The sequence below is a fragment of the Tupaia chinensis genome, unplaced genomic scaffold, assembly GCF_000334495.1.
Source record: "Tupaia chinensis unplaced genomic scaffold, TupChi_1.0 Scaffold140548_1, whole genome shotgun sequence".
In the NCBI taxonomy this organism is placed as follows: domain Eukaryota; kingdom Metazoa; phylum Chordata; class Mammalia; order Scandentia; family Tupaiidae; genus Tupaia; species Tupaia belangeri.
This window is the reverse complement of record NW_006200423.1, coordinates 1,228,861-1,248,799: the sequence shown is the minus strand read 5'-3', so window position 1 is coordinate 1,248,799 and position 19,939 is coordinate 1,228,861. Positions and strand designations below refer to the sequence as shown.

At 34.9% G+C, this 19,939-nt stretch overlaps 1 protein-coding gene across 14 annotated transcripts in view; it reads right to left on the bottom strand.

Moving 5' to 3' along the window:
• Positions 1-19,939, bottom strand: part of CAMK2D (calcium/calmodulin dependent protein kinase II delta) — a 318,884-nt gene that overhangs the window by 297,388 nt on the left and 1,557 nt on the right. For all 14 annotated transcript variants that reach the window (XM_006162795.3, XM_006162800.3, XM_006162799.3 and 11 more), the window contains exon 2: positions 19,291-19,385. In XM_006162795.3, the coding sequence (XP_006162857.1) occupies positions 19,291-19,385 (95 nt within the window). The remainder of the gene's footprint in view (positions 1-19,290; positions 19,386-19,939) is intronic.

Sequence of the window (19,939 nt, the reverse complement as noted above, 5' to 3'; positions counted from 1 at the left end):
ACTCTTTCTCTGTCTGCTCAGGCTAGCTCCTACCTCTCAGGAGCATCCTTTCGCTTTTACTTAATAAACTTTCTTTTCCTTTCACTATTGGCAATCAGTTCTTTGTCTGAAACACCAAGAACCGGGATATATCATCACAGAAGCCATCCCACAGCACTGGCTGTATAAATTAAGGAAAATTAATTTAACAACAACAAAGAGATACCTTTCTCCTTTTTAAAAATGCCCAAATCACTGTCCTTGTATTCTCACCTTGCCAAGGTCTCATAGGATCCTTCTCCTCATCCTTCCTCAGTCTCTTGGATTACAGGTATATGCCACCAGAGCTGGCTTTTAGGTTGGACTTGAACCCGAATTCAAGCCTCCCATGTGGTCCCAGGCTGCAGAGCACTGTATCCTAGCAGGGTGGGCCCCCAAGACCTAGATTCTGAGAGCCCTCTCTGGACACTTCGAGGCTAGATTAAAGGAGGCCCTCTGTGCTGTACCTGGCAATAATTAGGTTGCTACAACCTCTGTAATGCTTTTGACAGACTGCTTTCTACAATTCCCAAAGACTATGCCATATCTATCCTCTCCAAACTCAAGCCCACTTCAGTTTCTCTTATTATTGACTGAGCTTTAACTGTCATCTCCACCCCAAACATGTGCTATCTTCTCAGTTTTTCTGCTGAGCCCTAAGGAAAAAGAACATCTTTTTCCCTAAACTAATCTGTTATTCCCACTCATGCTCAACTTCTGCTCAACCAAATTTATCCTCTTTCCTTACATTATTAGTCTTTCTCGTCCTTACTCTTTTTCTTCTTCCTCCAAATAAGCTTCAGCTTTATTTATCATCAAAGTTAATTCCCTTCACCTGTCTAATCCCTGAAATTACAAGTTTTTTCTTCTCTCTCTTTTCACTATTAAACAAGCAAGCATTTACATGTTACCTCTATTTATTCCTTACTGCCAAGAAATAGTCATTGATTCTCTACCTAGTCCTAGTTAGCAAATATTTATTAAATATTTATTGTAGTTCATGTAATGTGCTAGGTTCTGTGAATGTGAAAATGAATTCACGGACTACAGGCTCAATCCCTATGACCTTTTTCTGAACACCACTGGAATTCTGCTATAAGAAAAGCCGAGGCCTTTTCTTAGTCTTCATTTCACTTTACTTTGGCACATTGAAGATTGCTGAGCTATCTCCTTTGCAAATATTCCCTCTCTCACAAATCAATGAACTGCATTATCCTATTCCCTTCCTACTTTTCTTGACATATTCTTGTATTTCTCTTAATCTAGCCCTATTTCCGCCTTTCACCTATTGGAATGCAGTATCCCCCCACCACTGTCTTAAGCCCTCTTTCCTTTCCTTTCTACATTTTGTGACCTTATCCACTACCATACCTTAACAATCATCTCTGTGCAAACGAATCACAAATAGCAGCTAAATTGATGATTAAGTTTTATAGATAAGGAAACCAAGGTTTGAGTGTGCCCAAAGTCACAAGGTGTAGCAAGTAGCAGAGCCAGGTATGAACCTTAACAATGTGATTTCAGAGCCCATGCTGGAAATCTGCAGTGTATTTAATATCCTCCCAAAGCCCTTTCCCAAACGCCCACACCAAAATTTAAAGCAGTATTTTTCAGACTTGAATATACAGCTTATACTTCAAATACATTGCCACTTTATCATCTTCTCTCATCAAAATCAGTTTTTTATTCTCTTCAATTTATTACATGAAAATTACAATTCTCATGACTCAAGTTTGACACCTCAGTCATCCTTGTGCCCACACTTCTCTTCATCCCTTATTATCTTAAAGTTTCAAAATCTCAGTGTCTGCCACGCTCAGCCAGTCAGTCCAATTTACTTACTATCAAGGAATGTCCTGGGACACCCTTGAATGTGGCTCCAATGTATATATGACAGCATTCTCAACTTGGTTTCAAGGTACTTAATGTGTGTTTGTAAGCTTTCCTTTCTTGACTTCCCAGACATATTCCCTATCCTTTGCCCAAATGGGCATTCTTTTGGTTCTTTCCTGATCATAAGATTTCCTGGTTTTCTTGTCTTTGTGCTTCCTTATTCCTTTCATCTGCCTTAACTTCTACTTCCTCAGTATTAATTTCTTGCTTTCACTACTACATGTAAACACTAGATACACTGAATAGTCATACTATTATACTTGCTTCTTGTATTCATCTTTCTCTCTACTATTACCTGTGTGTATGTCTCATTGTTACAAACCCAGGCTGTGTTTTTTTGTGGAACTTGGCCATGTTTTATCTTCCTCCCTGTCCCCACCAGCTGGCTTTTGACAGAAATAATTAAAAAAAAAAATTCTGGGGACCAGCAGATGGCATAATGATTACATTGCTGGACTCCAATGAAGTTGACTACGGTTCAAGTCCTGGACCTGGTGGTTTAAAACTCATGCAAGGTGTGTGTGCATGCATGCCCAAGATCCCTAGAGGAGAGTGGAGAAGGGACTGTGGTGTGACCATCCCCCCAGGGGATGATTTCTCACTTTCTGTCTCTTTGGCAAGTACAAGTGCCCTATAGCAAAAAACTCTCTTGAAACAAAACAAAACAAAACAAAACAAAACAAAACAAAACAAAACACTGGTTCTCTTCTGATATCTCTTAGATAAAATGCTAGTCTAGCTTTCTTTCCTCACAATAGTAGATACAGGCTATCGACATTTCTTAAATATTAAGCTCCCAATGGTATATAATCCCACAGATGAAAAGTGAGGAAGAGTTTATTTTCTTAAGGATAAAGCAGGATATAGAATGTTTTAAAGAGAACATTTTTATAGGAATAGGGTTACTGACCCAAAGACCTACTCAAATTCCAATACAGGTAATGCACTCCTGTTCTCCACTTAATTCTTCTGCCATTTCAGCTGGATAATAGCCCCTCCATTTCCTCATGGGGAAGGAATGTGATGTGCACCATGAAACAGCAATACCATCCTGCAGGGGGTAGGGAGATGGCAGGCCTTAGAGCACTGGGAATAGGAACCCTTAAATGTCTCTTATCCACAGTCCAGAAGTACCACGGGATTCAATGAGAACTGTCTTAAGATCTTCAATGAAAAATGCTAAATAAGTATTAGTGTGAGCTACAAGATTTTTTTTTAAAGACTTATTTCTCACTCCACCCCACCCTTTTTTTCTCTTAAACTTGTTAAAAGTCTGACTAAATCATTTACAATGCAGAGTCGAAAGGAAATTATTTTCTCAAAGCTAAGTGCTATTTTAAAAACTGACCTTATGTGTGTTCACCATTTATTTCTAATAATGGTTTCCAAATTCATATTTACTTAATTTGGATTATTTCAGAACATATACCTTTAAGCCTCCAGTGATTTTTTTTTTTTTTTTTTGGCTTATAAAAGGTCAATAAATATTAGCTACATTTTATAAGAGCATTATCATTTAAAGGGTAAACTACTTCAGATCTCAGTGATCCTTCAGCTATTCCTGTTTATGCCTTAGAGCTATTTCTTTATTAAGTCATTTGCAGAATACAGACATTATAATTTTCAGTTCTAAATGGAGGGTACAGGTAAGCCAGTAATTGGGTCTGTCAATATATGACACTAGGTATTTTTTGTTTCAAACAGACTTAAATTTAAGATTAACAAATTTTATTTTTCTTTTTCCCATTATATAGATGCATAGGGAGGAAGAGGTAAAGCCAACTCACAGAATACTTTTTCCAAAAATAGAAAAAAATAGGTCTCAATCCTATCTATAGGAGACAAACAGTTCTCCTTGGCAGCCTTTTCATTTCCCTTCTTCTCTAAGTCTCCTAGAGTGAAATATAGGCTAATATCAGAAGATCTACATTTAAAGAACAGGAGTAGATTTTTGACCCTGACATTTTGCTTGTGGTCTGGAATTATGGTTTTGCTCAACCTGTTTTCTCATTACTGTACTAACCTGAAGCTACCATTTTTCTTTTTTTCTATTTACATTTAATCACTGTACATTTTCACTGAGTACAAAATGGTCTTTCCCAGTGAGTCACTGTTTTTCAAGTCAACAGGAAGATTTCTGTTCTACTCGCAAAGCTCCTATTTCAATTCCAAAAACATTCTATTTACATACATATATAATATACTGGGTCATTTGAAAAGTCATCATACATTTTTGCATAGAAAAACAGAAAAATATGTCATTACTTTTCTGAAGACCTAATATATATAAATAATGGTATAAATAATGATTTTCTTCCCTTTAAATGACAAGGTATGCAGTCCTTAATACTAATAAAACTAGAGAGATCTTATATACTAGATGCATATAAGGGAAGAAAGAATTGCATGGCTTGTTAAAAAGACTACTTAAACTGAAGTTGCCTCCTAAGTGAATGAAAGAGTTGTCCATTACCAAAGTGAGAAGAATGAAAAAGTGACTATTCTCCAACCACCAGTTTGTATTAAATTATAAATTTCATTACAGAATTAATCTCACTATATAATTTTGAGCTTTTCTTTAAAAAAAAAAGAAAGGCAGTAGTTGGATGTAGTGGATGCCAACTGTATTGCTAAAAGTTCTGGGTCCTTAAATGTGTATTTCATTAATCCTCAGATGATATACTTTGGGAGTCATTTACTCCTTTATTTATAAAATAAACATCTATAGAGAGTGTCAGGCACTATTCAAGACACTAGGCATTTAGGCAGTTAGTCATAACCATTCATATGCATCTTACTTTTGCTTTTGAACAAAAACCTACAAACTTTTTTTGCAAGTCATTAATCCAATAATGTAACTGCAGATACTAGATTTTCTTGTTTATAAATACAAACAAGATTTTCTGGGGCAATTTTATAATATTGGATGATTAAAAACAAAACAGAATCCTAATTATCTTCCACTCCTTTATTTTCCACTTAGTCACTCTCATTTTTTTTTGTTGCCCCAAGGCTAAATAAAACAAAATGTGAGGTTGATAAGAAGTTAGTTATTATTCTCTTATCAGCTGTTCATCCCTAATGACTCAGTGCTGTAAATACCTTACTTAATACCTTCCAACAGATCTTGCCACACTTAATGATTCACTGGAAAAAAATTTGGTTCCAACTATATTTTAGCAGTTTTTGCAAGTTTTCATGAAACTCTATACATGATTAAGTTAATCACCAAGGGTCAGAAAGTGTTTATTTTGAGTTTACTCTTTTTTTAAAAAAATTTTGCCAGAGGACTGAGAGAGAGATGTAAGGTGAGGAGGTGTGGAAGCATCATCCCCCATAAGGGATGGTCATGTTGCAATCCTTTCTCCTTCATTTCTCTCTTTGGAATTTTGGGCACACACACATGTCCAGCATGTTTTCTTCAACCTACCAGGTCTGAGACTCAAACCCTGCAGTCGGCTATATGGGACCCAATGGCCTTAACACCATGCTACTGGCTGGTTCTCAAGTTCACTCTTCACTAGCACTTTCCAATCTTCTTGCTTCTTATACTTTTTTTTTTTTTTTCAGAATATCCTGTCAATTCGTTTATTTCCTTTCTAAGTTCAAAACTGGTTCTCAAAACACAGTCCAGATCTCAGGTCTTCTAGGAAGTCATGTCTCCCTTCTCATCAGCCCAACAGTAACCTCCCCACACCTCAAAACCCAGTAAAGGCTACTACTCTCATGACACTTATCACCCTATATGTTTAATGGTAACTTACTTGACTCCACAGCTGTTTCTCCCTGAGATGAAGGCCCTTATCTTTGTACCTTTATTTATTCAGCACCTAGCAGAGGAACTGGAACACTAAGCATGTTTCATTAAACTGAAATTAAAATTTAGGATAATGTAGCTCAAAATTCAATCTCATTAGTACTTAAGTGTCATTGGTGGAAATGTACAAACCTTGTAGAAAGTAATCTGATAATGTTTATCAGGAATTTTGGTAAATATTTAATCCTGTAACTCATTAATTCTTCTGTAAATATTTCCTAAGAAGCAGAAATATAAAAAAAGTTTTATAAAACAATGGTTACAGTTACTAGTCATGATAGCCAAGAAAACTTTTTTTTTAAAAAAAGAACTAGAAATACTAAAACAGTGTCCTCACTTAATGAAGTATAATTTGGTTATTAAGAATAGAAAGAATTTGTAGTAATTCAGGGAAATTTTATAATATTAAGTAAAAGGCAGAACATAAAAGTGTATATTTTGGGCCAGTGCTTGTAGTCTAGTGGTTAACGGAGCTGGATCTCATGAGGCTGGCTCTGGTTTTAATTCTGATACTAGAGGATTGAAAAACACACAGGCATGTGTACATGCATGCCCAGAATCCCCACAGGTCGGAGGGAAAAAGGAAAAATATTGCAGTATAATCATGCCCCACTGGAGGTTAGTTTCTCCCTCTCTTTTCCTCTGTTTCTCTCTGGTGAGAGCATGTGCTCTCGTCGATTAAAAAAAGTGTTCAATATTCTGACAAATTAAAAAAAGAAAGAAATACAATAAAATGTTTACATTTCATTGGGGGAGTTAAACTATGAATATGTCTTTTTCCCTTTTTAATCTCTTTTTCCCATAGCTTCCCAACTTCTATAATTAGAATATATATATTTTTTATGACACGATTATTTTTAAGTGCACTTATATAAGTTGACAGTATTTATTTATTTGAAGTTATGCCTAAAGTTTACAATTCTCTCTGTACCTAACAAATACTAACTACAGCATTTACTGTGAGAGCATATAAAATTCACTTCATTAAAATAATAAAAGATTAATTATAAACAAAGTTTCTACAAAATGAACAAAAGCTGCTCCTGAGTTAATTTCCCACATTGCTTCTGCCAGTATGATTAGTCTTTAAAACAACATTTAAAAATATGATTGCAATAGGTTTATTTTTAAAAGCATACTTTCTTTTTTGTTTAAAGAATTATTTATTTAATTTATTCATTTATTTATTTTCATTTGACCAGAGAGAGAGACACACACACACAGAGATAGAGAGAGAGAGAAAGACACCAGATCTGGGACTTGAACAGTGGTTGGCCATGTGGGAGTGTCCATCACCTTAACCACCACATTACCGGCCAGTCTCTAAAGATGTACTTTCTAATAAATCACATATTATAATATAGAATATATATTAAATAGAATCTCTAATTTAATGTATATATTGACATCGTAAAGCTACAGAGTTGTGAAACCCCTGGTATCGTGCAATATATCACACAAGAAAAGTTCTCTTGAAGAGGAACACAAGTGCTTCTCAACGTGCACTCTGTTTTAAGAATCTTTTGAATTGAAACAAGTACTCTTTTACCACATTTTGGAATAGAGACAGAGCAATCTAATGGCTTGCTTCTAATTGCTTTTACTAAAAATCGAATAATATTGGGACCAACAGATGACATAATGGTTGCATTGTTGGACTTCCACATAGTCGACCATGGTTCGAGTCTTGGGCCTGGCAACTTGAAACTCATGCCGGGTGTGCATGCGTGCTCAAAAAGAGCAGTGGAAAAATGGAGGAGGGAACCAGCAGTTAGCGTAATAGCTATGTCGCTGGACTCCCACGTAGTTGACTGTGGTTCGTGTCCCGGACCCGGTGGCTTAAAACTCAGGCTGGGCGAGGGTGTGTGCGTGCCCAAGATCCGAGAGGAGAATGGAGGAGAAGGGATTGCGGCGTGGCCATCCCCCCTGGGGGGTGATTTCTTGCTTTCTGTCTCTATGTCTCTGTCTGGCGAGTGCACGTGCCCTATAGCAAAAAACCTCTCAAAAAACAGAAAAAAGAAAAAGAAAAATGGAGGAGAAGTGATTGTGGCACGGTCTTCCCACCTAGGGAGGTGGTGGGGGCGAGCACTATAGCAAAAATCTCTCAAAAAATAATCAAAAAATTTTCTAAGCAAATAACATCTATGATTTGTATCTCCAAAAATCTATTAAGTGTCACCAAAATGTATTACAAGTGAGTTTTGTCAAAAGATAAGTAAAAAGACACGTGATCGGTTATCTCCATAAAAAGAACAAAAAAATTTAAGAACCTAAACATTTTAAAGTAATTTAATGATGATGTAAGTCTGGCATTACTGAAGTGGTACTGACCAACACAAAGGTTATGAAAAAGTTACCCACCCCTCACTAATAAACTGCTGTATAGTACAAAGTGGTAAGAATTTACAAGTAGTTGCACACACACACACAAACATACTGTATTAAACAAAACTCTCCAGAAAAGTAGACTGCAAAATCAGGGAACCCATGAAATAATGTGTGAGAATTTAATTTAAGCAGTTTGTATATGCCAATTGACATGAAACCTTAACTCAATTTTCATTTACTTTACCTGTCTGAGGTCCTTCTTTTGAAATGTATGACTATTTTGTGAGACAGAATCTTATTTGCTCATTTATTCATCTACTTAAACATTTACTCGTATTTGCAGTATTGTAATTATTGTGCCAGGCAAAGATTCAAAGAGAAGCTAAGAAATGTCTAGGAGACACCAGAAAGCTACAGCACATAACATACATAACATTTACACTGTAACTGTAGTACAAGGGAAGGAATGTGATGAACTCCATAATAAACACAAAAGAGCTCTTCAAAGACAAAGGATGAGGAAAATACCACTTCTGGAGAGAGAAGGAAAGGAGGTGTGGGAGAGAAATTAGAGAGGGCTTCATGCAGGAGGTAGTCCTGAATTGGGCCTTAAGGAGTGTGCATTTCAATGGCACTAGGTGTGCTCATTTCATCAGGAGGGTGGGGCAGGGACTTTCTCCCTCCTGGGAACATGCTGCTTTCTCTGCCTAGACAATCATTTTCTTCCTTCTCTACTGGGTTCACCTAACATATTCAAAACACAACTTCACACATAAATCTCTTCAGAACATCTGTGATAAACCTCCAGAGCAGAGAAGGAAACAAAACTCCATTTGAGATGGTGAAAAACAAGGAAGAGATGGAAAAGAGGTTGCCCTCAGACAAGAAAAGGACAGAAATCAAGTTCACTGGAAAGCCTGAGAAAATTATGGTGCTATTCAAGGAGGGAAGTCAGTGAGTCCACTGTAGACAAGAAGAGTTTGGGGTTGTATTGCTATAAACATGCCTCAGCACTCAAATTATCTAGAACATTGCCTCTAAATATTGCACAAGTATTTATTTCCTCATCAAAATATATCAAATTTTAAACACTGATGACAAAAGGCATATTTCAATTTCAATTCAATAATTATTATTTTTTGTTTTTTTGTTCATTTAGTTTGGCTGTAGGGCACATGTGCTCACAGAAGAGGGAGACACAGGGAGAGAGAAAGAGGGGAGGTGAGTAATCATCCTTTGGGGAGGGATGGCCATGCTGCAATCCCTTTTCTTTCATTCTTCCTTTGGGATTTTGAGTATGCACATGCAAGCACCCAGCATAATTTTCAAGCTACTGGGTCTAGAACTTGAACCACGAAGTTGACCAGGTAGGATATACCATGACACTGGCTGGCCTTCCATAATCTCTTCATAAAAAAGGATAAAAATTTAATAAAGTTTCACTTACCATATAATACCTTTAATAAATTAGCTTTAGGTAAGTTATTCTTGCTTTACTGAATATATAAGCATCACCATTAATGAGATTTCTTCAAAGACAAAGGAAGAAAGTAATTCCCTGTTACTAACACAATCCAAATCATTTAAGCCTTCCTTAGATGGAAGACTCGTACTATTTTATTAGAAGTTATACATTTTATTCCATGAGATTATACACATACAACATGAAATAAAATAAAATACAATTTACCTGGATAATGAGTACATAGATTTTTCCACTCGTAACTGAATAGTCAACCTGAGATTGGTCAATTAATTTTTAAAAAAATCTCCAGGGTATGGAGAAATGAAAAAGGTTCCTCTCCTAAAAATGTTAGGGGAAATGATTAACTTTGGAAGAGATGCAAGAGATGGGAATGAGTAAAGAGGACATAGGCAGTTTCAAGATTATAGAGAACACCAAATCTCAGCAACACAGTCAGCAGCATACTGCTGCAGTGCTTGCTAGAAGTCACATGAGCCATTCAGTGCAGGTTTGGATCCCCCATTAGGTAAGCTAGGTGTTGCATGCGTGCCGCATATTCCGACAAGCTGGAGGGAAAAGGACCATGGCCCGTCACTCTCTCTCTCTCTCATGCACTATCATGAATAAAACAACTAACTTAAAAAAATAAAGTATAAAGAATGTTCTAATTATTACATTGAGGTTTACTGTGTACTTGATTGTTTTAAAATGAAATGTTTATGATATACTTAATTGCATATATCAAATTTTATGTAATAAAAGTTTTAAAATTCCTATATAATCAATCTAACAAAAACAACAAAAAAAAGTAGGGAACGTTGGGTAGAATGATTTACTATACACAATTTAATACATCACAATATATTATATATATAATATATAACATCATATACAAATATGTAACTATATTACATAGTATGCTTATACTACTTGATATTCCTAAGAGTTATTGTTCCAGTAAGTTTAGAAATGAAATTTTATATTTTTCTTTCAGCTGTCACATTTTTGTACGCATTTAACACATAAAACAGTGTGGTACAAGAAGAAACTACAAAACGAGAAAAATCTGTCTTTATTTTTCACTGGTTTAACAAGCTGAGCTAGAGAAGCAGAATGGCCTTCTAGAAGAGTAGGTTTCTCTGGGCCTTGGTTAAAGGGCTGAGATTTCTTTTTCATAACAAGTGAATCATTTAGAAATAATCTTAGGAATTTACTGAATAATGAGATATTTTTAATCAGATAGTGAATTGTGTTTACCAAAACAGTTAACTCTTCTAAAATAATTTTTCTACCATTTTAATATCATTTTTCACTATATTCTTTTTCTTCCAGGAAAGAACAGGAAGGGGCTGTCTGAAACTTCAATTTGATAGTATGTTACTAAAGCAATTAAACACCATTTTCTCTTACATGTTGGAATTCTAAATGTAGTTTCCCCCAAAAATACTCAATACCCTACAATTGCAATGGAAATGCAACAATGTGTAAAGCACAGATCTTTTTTATGAAGGACATGAAATTTAGTGAGATTGGCCAAGCATATACAGGTAAATATAGAGAGGTTAAGATTCTCTATAATAACAATCAATGGGATGTGACAGTCATTAAGAGCCAACCAGCTTTGGCTAGGAGCCCGAGAAAATTGGGCAGAAATTCTGACTCTTCCACTTAATACTCTGAGTCTTTACAAAAGAGCCTCAGGTTTCCTTTTTTTAAAAAAAAACAGATATAATATTGTTGACCGGGGAGGCTGCATTGAGTACAAATAAAAGTGTTTTCTTGTCATTTAGAAGATTATCTTTAAATAATGGCTGTCAACATTTCTATTTTTCTAAATTATTATTATTTATGAGATGGCATCATTCATGTTGGCAGTATAAAATTGTAAGGAGTTAAAAGAGAGTGAGACACATTAATAGAAAAGGAATTCAAGGGACTAAAATCAAAGCAAAAAAATTCAATGATGCTGTTCTGTGTCTGTATGTATAATCATAGTGATACTTAAAGAGATTTAAAAATAACACCAGGCAAACTTAACATAGCTGTCTTCTCTCCTCTCCAAACCTACCAGTCTCCTAGTCCTGGGGTAAAAAACAGGTGATAGCAGATGAAAGTTCCATAATTTCACCTCAAGTATTGTAGTATTGAATTTTCTCATCTAAGGAATGTTCTACTTTATTTTAAATAACTTTATTCTAAAAATACCTGTATATTGATACTTGTAACCTATTTACCATATAAATAATATTTTCATTATAACCAGATTTTCAAGTTATTTTGCATAATTTCCCCAAATTACGTACTTAATTACTTTTTTTTAGGGAGGGAAGCAGATGAGGATACTTAAACCCCATCTGTATTATGGTTTTCAAAATTTCTTTCTTTCTTTTTCTTTAAGGTTTTTGCCATAGGGTATGTACACTGAAGAGAGAAACAGAGACATTGAGAGGAAAAAGAAATCATTCCCTGAAAAGAGGGCCATGCTGCAATCTCTTCTTGTTCTGCTCCTGATTTGGGGCATGCATGTACACATGCCTAGTGTGATTTTTAAGCCACTGGGTCTGGGACTCAAATTGCGGTAGGCCATATGGGAGCCCAGTGCCATAACCACTATGTCACATGCTGGCCCCTCAAAATTTCTTAAATCTATGAGAAGTATGATACATGAAAGCTCTCTTTTATCTTCTTAAGTAGAAATAATCTTTTCTTTCCTTGAAAATTCAGAGTACTTTCTTCATGATAGATTTGTGACACTGTGTCTTCAAGAATGTCTATTTCTATATATAGTTATTACTTTTCCTAACTCTGCTCATTGTAATCTTTCAATATTTATTAAATAAATATAAAGTGATATAAAATATAAGTTATGAAGATAATATACTATTATGAAGATAATATGTTTGGGAGTTAAAATATTGCTAATATTCCATCTAATGTATTTGCAGCATAGTTTACTAAATACACTATTGTAAGTTAAACTCTCTAACATAGCCTCATTAATCAGTTTCCTATGATCTATAAAAACATTATATATAATGTATCTTTATAAATGCCAATCTAGCCCTAAAGACACGGTACTAGACAAAGGAAAATACTTTTAAAAATAAATAAAAATCCTAGTTAACCAAAGAATTCCCAAGAAAATGCCAGTATTTGTTTTTATTTTTTTTTTGTAATTCCTGATTAACATGAAATGACCCATAAAAGGTGACCTACTACTAAATTTTAATTTTTACACTGAATCAATTCAGTATTTTAATGGAAAGAAAAAGTATTAGGCTAAGTTTTGATGGTAAAATCTAACTTTGATTATATAAACAATTCACATTCTTAAGGGGATAAACTCACACAATCAGAAAGATATAGGTTGACACTAGTTATTAATATGACAAGGAGGTAGCTGATAACCACATTCTTTATTAAATTTTATTAAATTTGCCTAAATAAAGGTAGAAAATAAAACAATTTTTATTATTTCCTAGAATGTAATATACATATTTATTATTTTCATCTCCTACTTTAAAATACCAATAATCTCACTCACCAAAAGAAGAAAATGAATCTAATCAAAAACTATGCAGGGACCAGCAGTTAGTGTAATGGCTATGTCGCTGGACTCCCATGTAGTTGACTCCAGTTCGAGTCCTGGACCTGGTGGCTTAAATTCAAGACGGGTGCGTGTACGTGCGTGCCCAAGATCCGAGAGGAGAATGGAGGAGAAGGGATTGTGGCATCACCATCCACCCTGGGGGTTGATTTCTCGCTTTCTGTCTCTCTCTGTCTTTCTGGCTAGCGCATGCACCCTATAGCAAAAACCTCTCCAAAAAAATAAAATAAATAAAAAATAAAAAACAAACAAAACCTATGCAGGAATATAAATATAACTAAAGGATACAAAATAAGGATGATACATGCCACTTCTGGACCCCAAAACTGAAGAGTTGTAGAGATTCCATGCATGAAATTAAAAATGATCTACTAATTAAAAAAAAAGAAAACATTGTGCTAGTCAACAAATCTTGAAATATATTAATTTCTCCAATTGGTTCTAAATTTCCAAATCAAAAACAACTTGATCATCCACATAGTTTCAATTCTACTTTCAATTGATGACAAGTGACCACAAGATTGAGAAATTACAATAATTTCTTGACTACTTGGATGTCAAAAAGAAAAAAGAATTTAGCCAAAGTTTTTTGACATCCCAATGATAACATAAAGAAGATTACTTAGCAATATAAATATATAACATTCAGATTTTATAACTGGACTAATTTTATGTACCGGATTATGTAGTTTTATAAAGACCAGATTGGTGTTTCAAAATATCGCCAATTTAAAAATTCACAAAACTAGTAAAGTCAGAGTGTCAAAATTGGTTAACCACATTACATACTAAGCTTCAAAGAAATATAAAATGAAACTCATTTTTTAAGGATTATTTCACTTTATTTATTCATTTATTCATTTGTTTATTTCAATTTGACCAGAGAGAGTCAGAGTGAGAAAGAGAGAGAGAGAAAGAGAGAGAGAAAGAAAGTGAGAAAACAAGCTGCCAGGTCCAGGACTTGAACCACAGTCAGCCATGTATGTGGGAATCCAGAACCTTTAACCACCATGCCACTTGCCAGCCCCATACCCATTTTAAACTTTAGTAACAGAGTAGAAGTAAACAGTCCTACAATTGACTATATCATTTCAAACTTATTCATAATTTACAATATTTTACAAAAATAGTGACTTATGGCATGTGAGAGTCTATATAATAAATGGTTATAAAGATCGAGATGTACACTAAAAGAAGAATGTCAAAAATCATTCCTCTCAGAAGGTACTTTACCACCAGGAAGCTTCAAAATGCAAGGTAAAGCACATATACTATTTCTGAAGACATTTGCTATCAAAACCACTAGTCCCCTGGCTTCTGAACTGTAATCAGAGCCCTTGGTGGACTTTATACTATCTGACCAACTTATAGTGTTAAGTATGTCAAAATGGCAGAACATCAAAACAACAGAGCAAATCAACATTTGCTCAATACCAACCTAAATTATGAGGCCAAAACTCTGTTATCACTATTCACCAGTTATTACGTATTACTTATCTTTTTTTTTTTTTGGAGAGGATTTTGCTATAGGGCGTGTGCGCTCGCCAGACAGACAGAAAGATACATAGAGACAGAAAGCGAGAAATCACCCCCCAGGGGGGATGGTCATGCCGCAATCCCTTCTCCTCCATTCTCCTCTTGGAATGGAATCTTGGGCACGCACGCACACGGCGTGAGTTTTAAGCTACTGGGTCCGGGACACGAACCGCGGTCGACTACATGGGAGTCCAGCGACATAGCTATTATGCTAACTGCTGATTCCCAAGTATTCCTTATCTTGAATAAAAAAAAAAATACTTTTGGAAGACAGAAAATATATATAGAAAACATCAGATGTTTGTACACTCTTTTATATCTTAAAAGGAAGTAAAGTTAATGTAGATGATGATTTAAATACATAAATGGCATTATCAGTAGAGTATGAATGTACGTTCCATATATGTTAAAGGAAATAAATTCTTCAACAGACTTGGAGTCTTCTAAATATGATGTATGTGACTAACAGCTAAGAAGAAATGTGAAACTGCTGGAAATACATTAAAATCTAGGCACAGAAACATGCCTTGGTGACAGTACAGCTGAATGTGCAAATTTGTGCAGGAATGTTGCCAAATTTTGGCAATTCCATCAGTCTCATATTTATTGACAACAGCCTTTTCTTTTTCAGTTATAATGTCATATTTAAAGAACATTAGTTGAGTTGGATGACTGTCTGGTCTTCAAAAACAGACTTAAGACTTGGATTTACAAAGGCATGGAACTTTAAATAATAAAAAAATTAGTAGGGACCAGTAGTTAGCGTAATGGCTATGTTGCTGGACTCCCATGTAGTCGACCGCAGTTCGTGTCCCGGACCCGGTGGCTTAAAACTCACGCTGGGCGCGTGTGCGTGTGTGCCCAAGATCCTGAGAGGAGTACGGAGGAGAAGGGATTGTGGCGTGGCCATCCCCCCTCGGGGGGTGATTTCTCGCTTTTTGTCTCTCTGTCTCTCTCTGTCTGTCTGGCAAGTGCATGCGCCCTATATCAAAAACCTCTCCAAAAAAGTGAATAAATAAAATAAAATAAAAATTAGCACAAAAAATTAAATGTTCTACAAAAATTGCCAATGCAGCTCTCCAAAACCAGTACCATAGAATAAAAGAGGCATATTATTTGGCATTTCATTCTACATGTTCTTTGGAATATATTAGTTCTTAATTTTTCTGTAAAAATTGTATTTTTAGACTACTGTAGTATCAGAATGGAATATGATTAAAGATAATTTGCATTTTAAAGCATATACTCTTAATACACTACCTTATACATTTCCTATTCTCAGGATTTGCTTGTTCTTAAGAATAAATTTGGTATTTGACTCCTTTACAAATAATTTAATAGCCACATTTTATCCTAGTCACTCTGAGCCCCTTCTATATCCTCAATGCTGTAAAAAATTATATTAGAGAGTGAAAAACATGATATTTTTCTTTAAGAGTTTATAATTTAATATGGGTTTAGGTTAAAATATATATATACATTTAAAGGTACAAACATTCTATAACCTAGCGGCTGGCAGGTGGCATGGTGTATAAGGTGCTGGACTCGCACATGGTTGACCACAGTTCTAGTCCCAGACTAGATGGCTTGCTTCCTCACTTTCCCTTTCTTCTGCTCTGCCTCTCTGTGGTCAAATTAAAATAATAATAATAATAAATAAAAATTAAATAAATATTTCTTAAAATCTTATAACCAGTTCTAGTAAGTATGATAATATAAAATAAAGTTGTTGACCATTTTGAAGGAAAAAAATACTGCAATTTTTGCAGTTGAACAGTAATAACAAGTACAACTGACAAAGCACTTTGCAATTTAAAAAGTGATTCTCATAAAATTCGTTGAATCTCAAAACATCCCATGAAAAGCTATGGGTATGTTTTCACACTTGATTCATGAAGAATCTGAGAATCCAGAAAACGTTAAGTGATTAAACAAAATTTACACATCCGGTATAGAGCCAAAGCTCAAATTGGATTCTCACAGCTAAACCAAGGATGCTATTAAATTTACAATTTTTGAGTTCTATCACACCGGTTACCTAATGTGGTCATTATAACAACCCTGTAAGGTAAAAACAGCAGCTAGTGTTAGTTGAATGCACATTGTGTGGCAGGTGGTGTTCTGTACTACGGTAGTTCACCCTTACCCATGGTTTCCCTTCTAAAGGTTTCACTTCCCAGTTTCAGTTATCCATGGCACTGTACAGTATTCTGAGAGAGAGACCACATTCACATCACTTTTATTACAGTATATTGTTAGAATGGTTCTACTTCATTATCAGTTGTTGCTAATCATTTACTATGCCTCACAAATAAACTTCGTCATAAGTAGATATGAATAGAAAAAATAAACATATGCATGGTTTAGTACTATCTGCAGTTATAGGCATCCTCCCAGGTTAGGAACCATTAATATAGTAATTCAGTTGCTCCACGCAAAACACTAAAGGAAGAATTCTATTATTACATCACTTTACAGATGAAAAAACAGGCCAGTAAAAATAAATTGCCCAAGATCACAAGGCTACAAGGTATAGAAATCAGAATTCAAACCCAGAACATCTGATTCCACAGCCAATGTTGTTCTTCTTCAGCTTATTTTTAAGCAGGTTGACAAATTTTCCCAAAGTTACAAGGAAAAGAATGCATCATAAGAACAAGAAGCATGTCTTCTAGCTCTTTATCCTAGCTACTTTTCCTAAATGTAGTTGGATTACAATTATGTGGCACTTAACTATGGAGGCACATTCTGAAAAAAATGTGTCACTAAGTTGTTTCATCACTGTGGGAACATCAGAGAGTATACGTACACAAATCTAGACCGTACAGCCTTCCACACACCTAAGCTATATGGTACAATCTATTATACACTTACGGAACCACTGTTAGGTATCTGGGCCATCGTTGACTGAAATGTTATGTGGCATATGACTGCAATTGGAATCATTAAATCCAGAGAGGCAAGAAAGCTTTGAGTGTAGGTGGGTATTTGAAGCAGAATATGAGCAGATGAGGAACAGAACACAGTGGCAGGAGAGGAAATTCTAATAGGCTAGAGAAGAATTCTCTTCTTCTGGAGACAGAAGAGTGAAATGTATGTGAGCAGGAACAAATGCATTTGCCATGCTGATGTAGGGTTATGATCAGGGTGGATGAAGAGGGATGACTCTGAAAGTGAAACACTAGATTGATTTGTTTTAAAATAAAATTTAAAATGACTAAAAAATGTGGACTAGATGTTATAATGACCCCCAAAGTGATACACCCACCATTGCTTTAAAATACTTAGCACGTTGGAAAGAATTACGTAAATGCTGAAAGAATCTGACTAAATATTTCATTCTTTTTATTTCTTTTTCTTTAACTAGAAGGGTATTTATAGTTTAGCAACTCCTTTTCATTATTAAAATCTTCCTGTAGATTAGTGACTAAGAGAAGGACATAATTAGCATCACATGTTACATGCTTCTCGGTTTTCATATCATGATTTTATGGTGCTGGATGTTTTAACACATAAACCTTCCACAGAATCATATTAAAATCAGATGAAGAAAATTACAACAAAATCCCATTCAAATGAATAAAGTGAAATGCCAACTTAAACCAAAAGTGCATGTTTGAAGTAAAATTTCCAACAAATACAGAAAAACTAATGATACCTGAGACTAAAAGCAATGAGACCAGGATACTAGTAAGAACCACTTTTTAAAAGACATATTTAATGAGGAAAACTATCCCTAATGGATTTTTTTTCTCATTACTTAAAATAAACCAGGTCACTGAGATGAGCTTACACTATGGTATTTTGTTCATTTTAATCTCATTTTTATTTCATCAAACCATAAATTCCCATGGAAATACCTTAGACACGTGCCTACAATAATTGGAATGCCTGACATTTCAGTGTAAGTACTTTTGCAAGAGTTCAACAAAATAAAAAGAATGCAGTTAGAACTCTGCAAGTTTTTCACTTATGTCAACAGCTATTTTATGACTATGAATTATCTCTATGGCTATAAACTGCAGGTGTAAAATACATTACATGAGAGAGACCCTGTGAAGTCTTTATATGGAAGATCAAGTAAAGGTCTACATTGCACACTGAAACAGGAAAATCAAGCTGAACTTCCTAGAATATAGCAATCATATTTTTTCCTCCCAAAGCCATTACTGTTAAATATACCTTGATGAATTAAGTTCAAGTGTAACTACAATCGAAATATATGATTCAACTGAGTATGACCTATTTTCCCTCTCAAAAGCAAAAGGGAATTATGACAGTTGTGAGACATATTTTTCCATTTCAAGGTCCTTTTAAAATTTATTTTACACTAGAGTTAAAAGCAAAATGCACTTAATGACATTACTTTTCTATAAAATATAGTTATTTAATCCTATTACTTAGAAGACAGATAGCAGTTTAATAACAATTTATTAAATAACAATTGTATTTGTTCTTTTACTTTTCAGCTGTACAGACCAAGAGACATTCAGGAATCTCTATATGCAATATGATATCTAAGTCTAAAATTCAGTTATAGCTACATGATATATTTACATACAACAAAGCCAACAATTGACATGACAAATACAAAATTAACACATATATGTGGTTGAAAATACCCACCCCTAGCAGAAAGCTTTTTGGTGTTGATAATTTTGGCAGCATATTCTTGTCCAGTAGGGATTTTCATACATCTTCTCACCACTGAGAATGCCCCCCTAGAAACCAATAATTAGCAAGTCATCGACATAATCAGATGTAAGAGTCTATTAAAAACTTACAACATCTGAGCAAATTTATTAATGTGAGAGGACTGTTAAATATAAGTGTACTACAAGTAACATCCAAAAATGAACAATTCTTCCTGTAAACTCAGAGCGTCTTTGACGTTGAAAAATAAAAGTAAATTTTATTTGACCGGGAGCACATAGTATCAATCAACAAAATTAGAGAAACTGCCAATTACGACCGCTCTTGTTTGCACAAGAAATTTGAAAACATTTTACAGTTCACACTCTCATAGCACCAAATGGTCTGGGAAAACCCTGTGAAGAACAGAGCTGAGGAGGAGCATCGAAAATCTGCTGCCTATTTATTTTAGCAGAGGAAAAAAAAATGAATGTGGCTCCAAGTAAGTAAATATGGCGATTGTTTTCATTAAAATATAAAAATCTTGAGCACATTTGTGTGGTTTAGCAAATCCTGGTTGGTGATTTCTCTATGCCCTGTTCAGGCTGGGGGAGGGGAGAGACTTGAATTAAGCTGCTCTTCC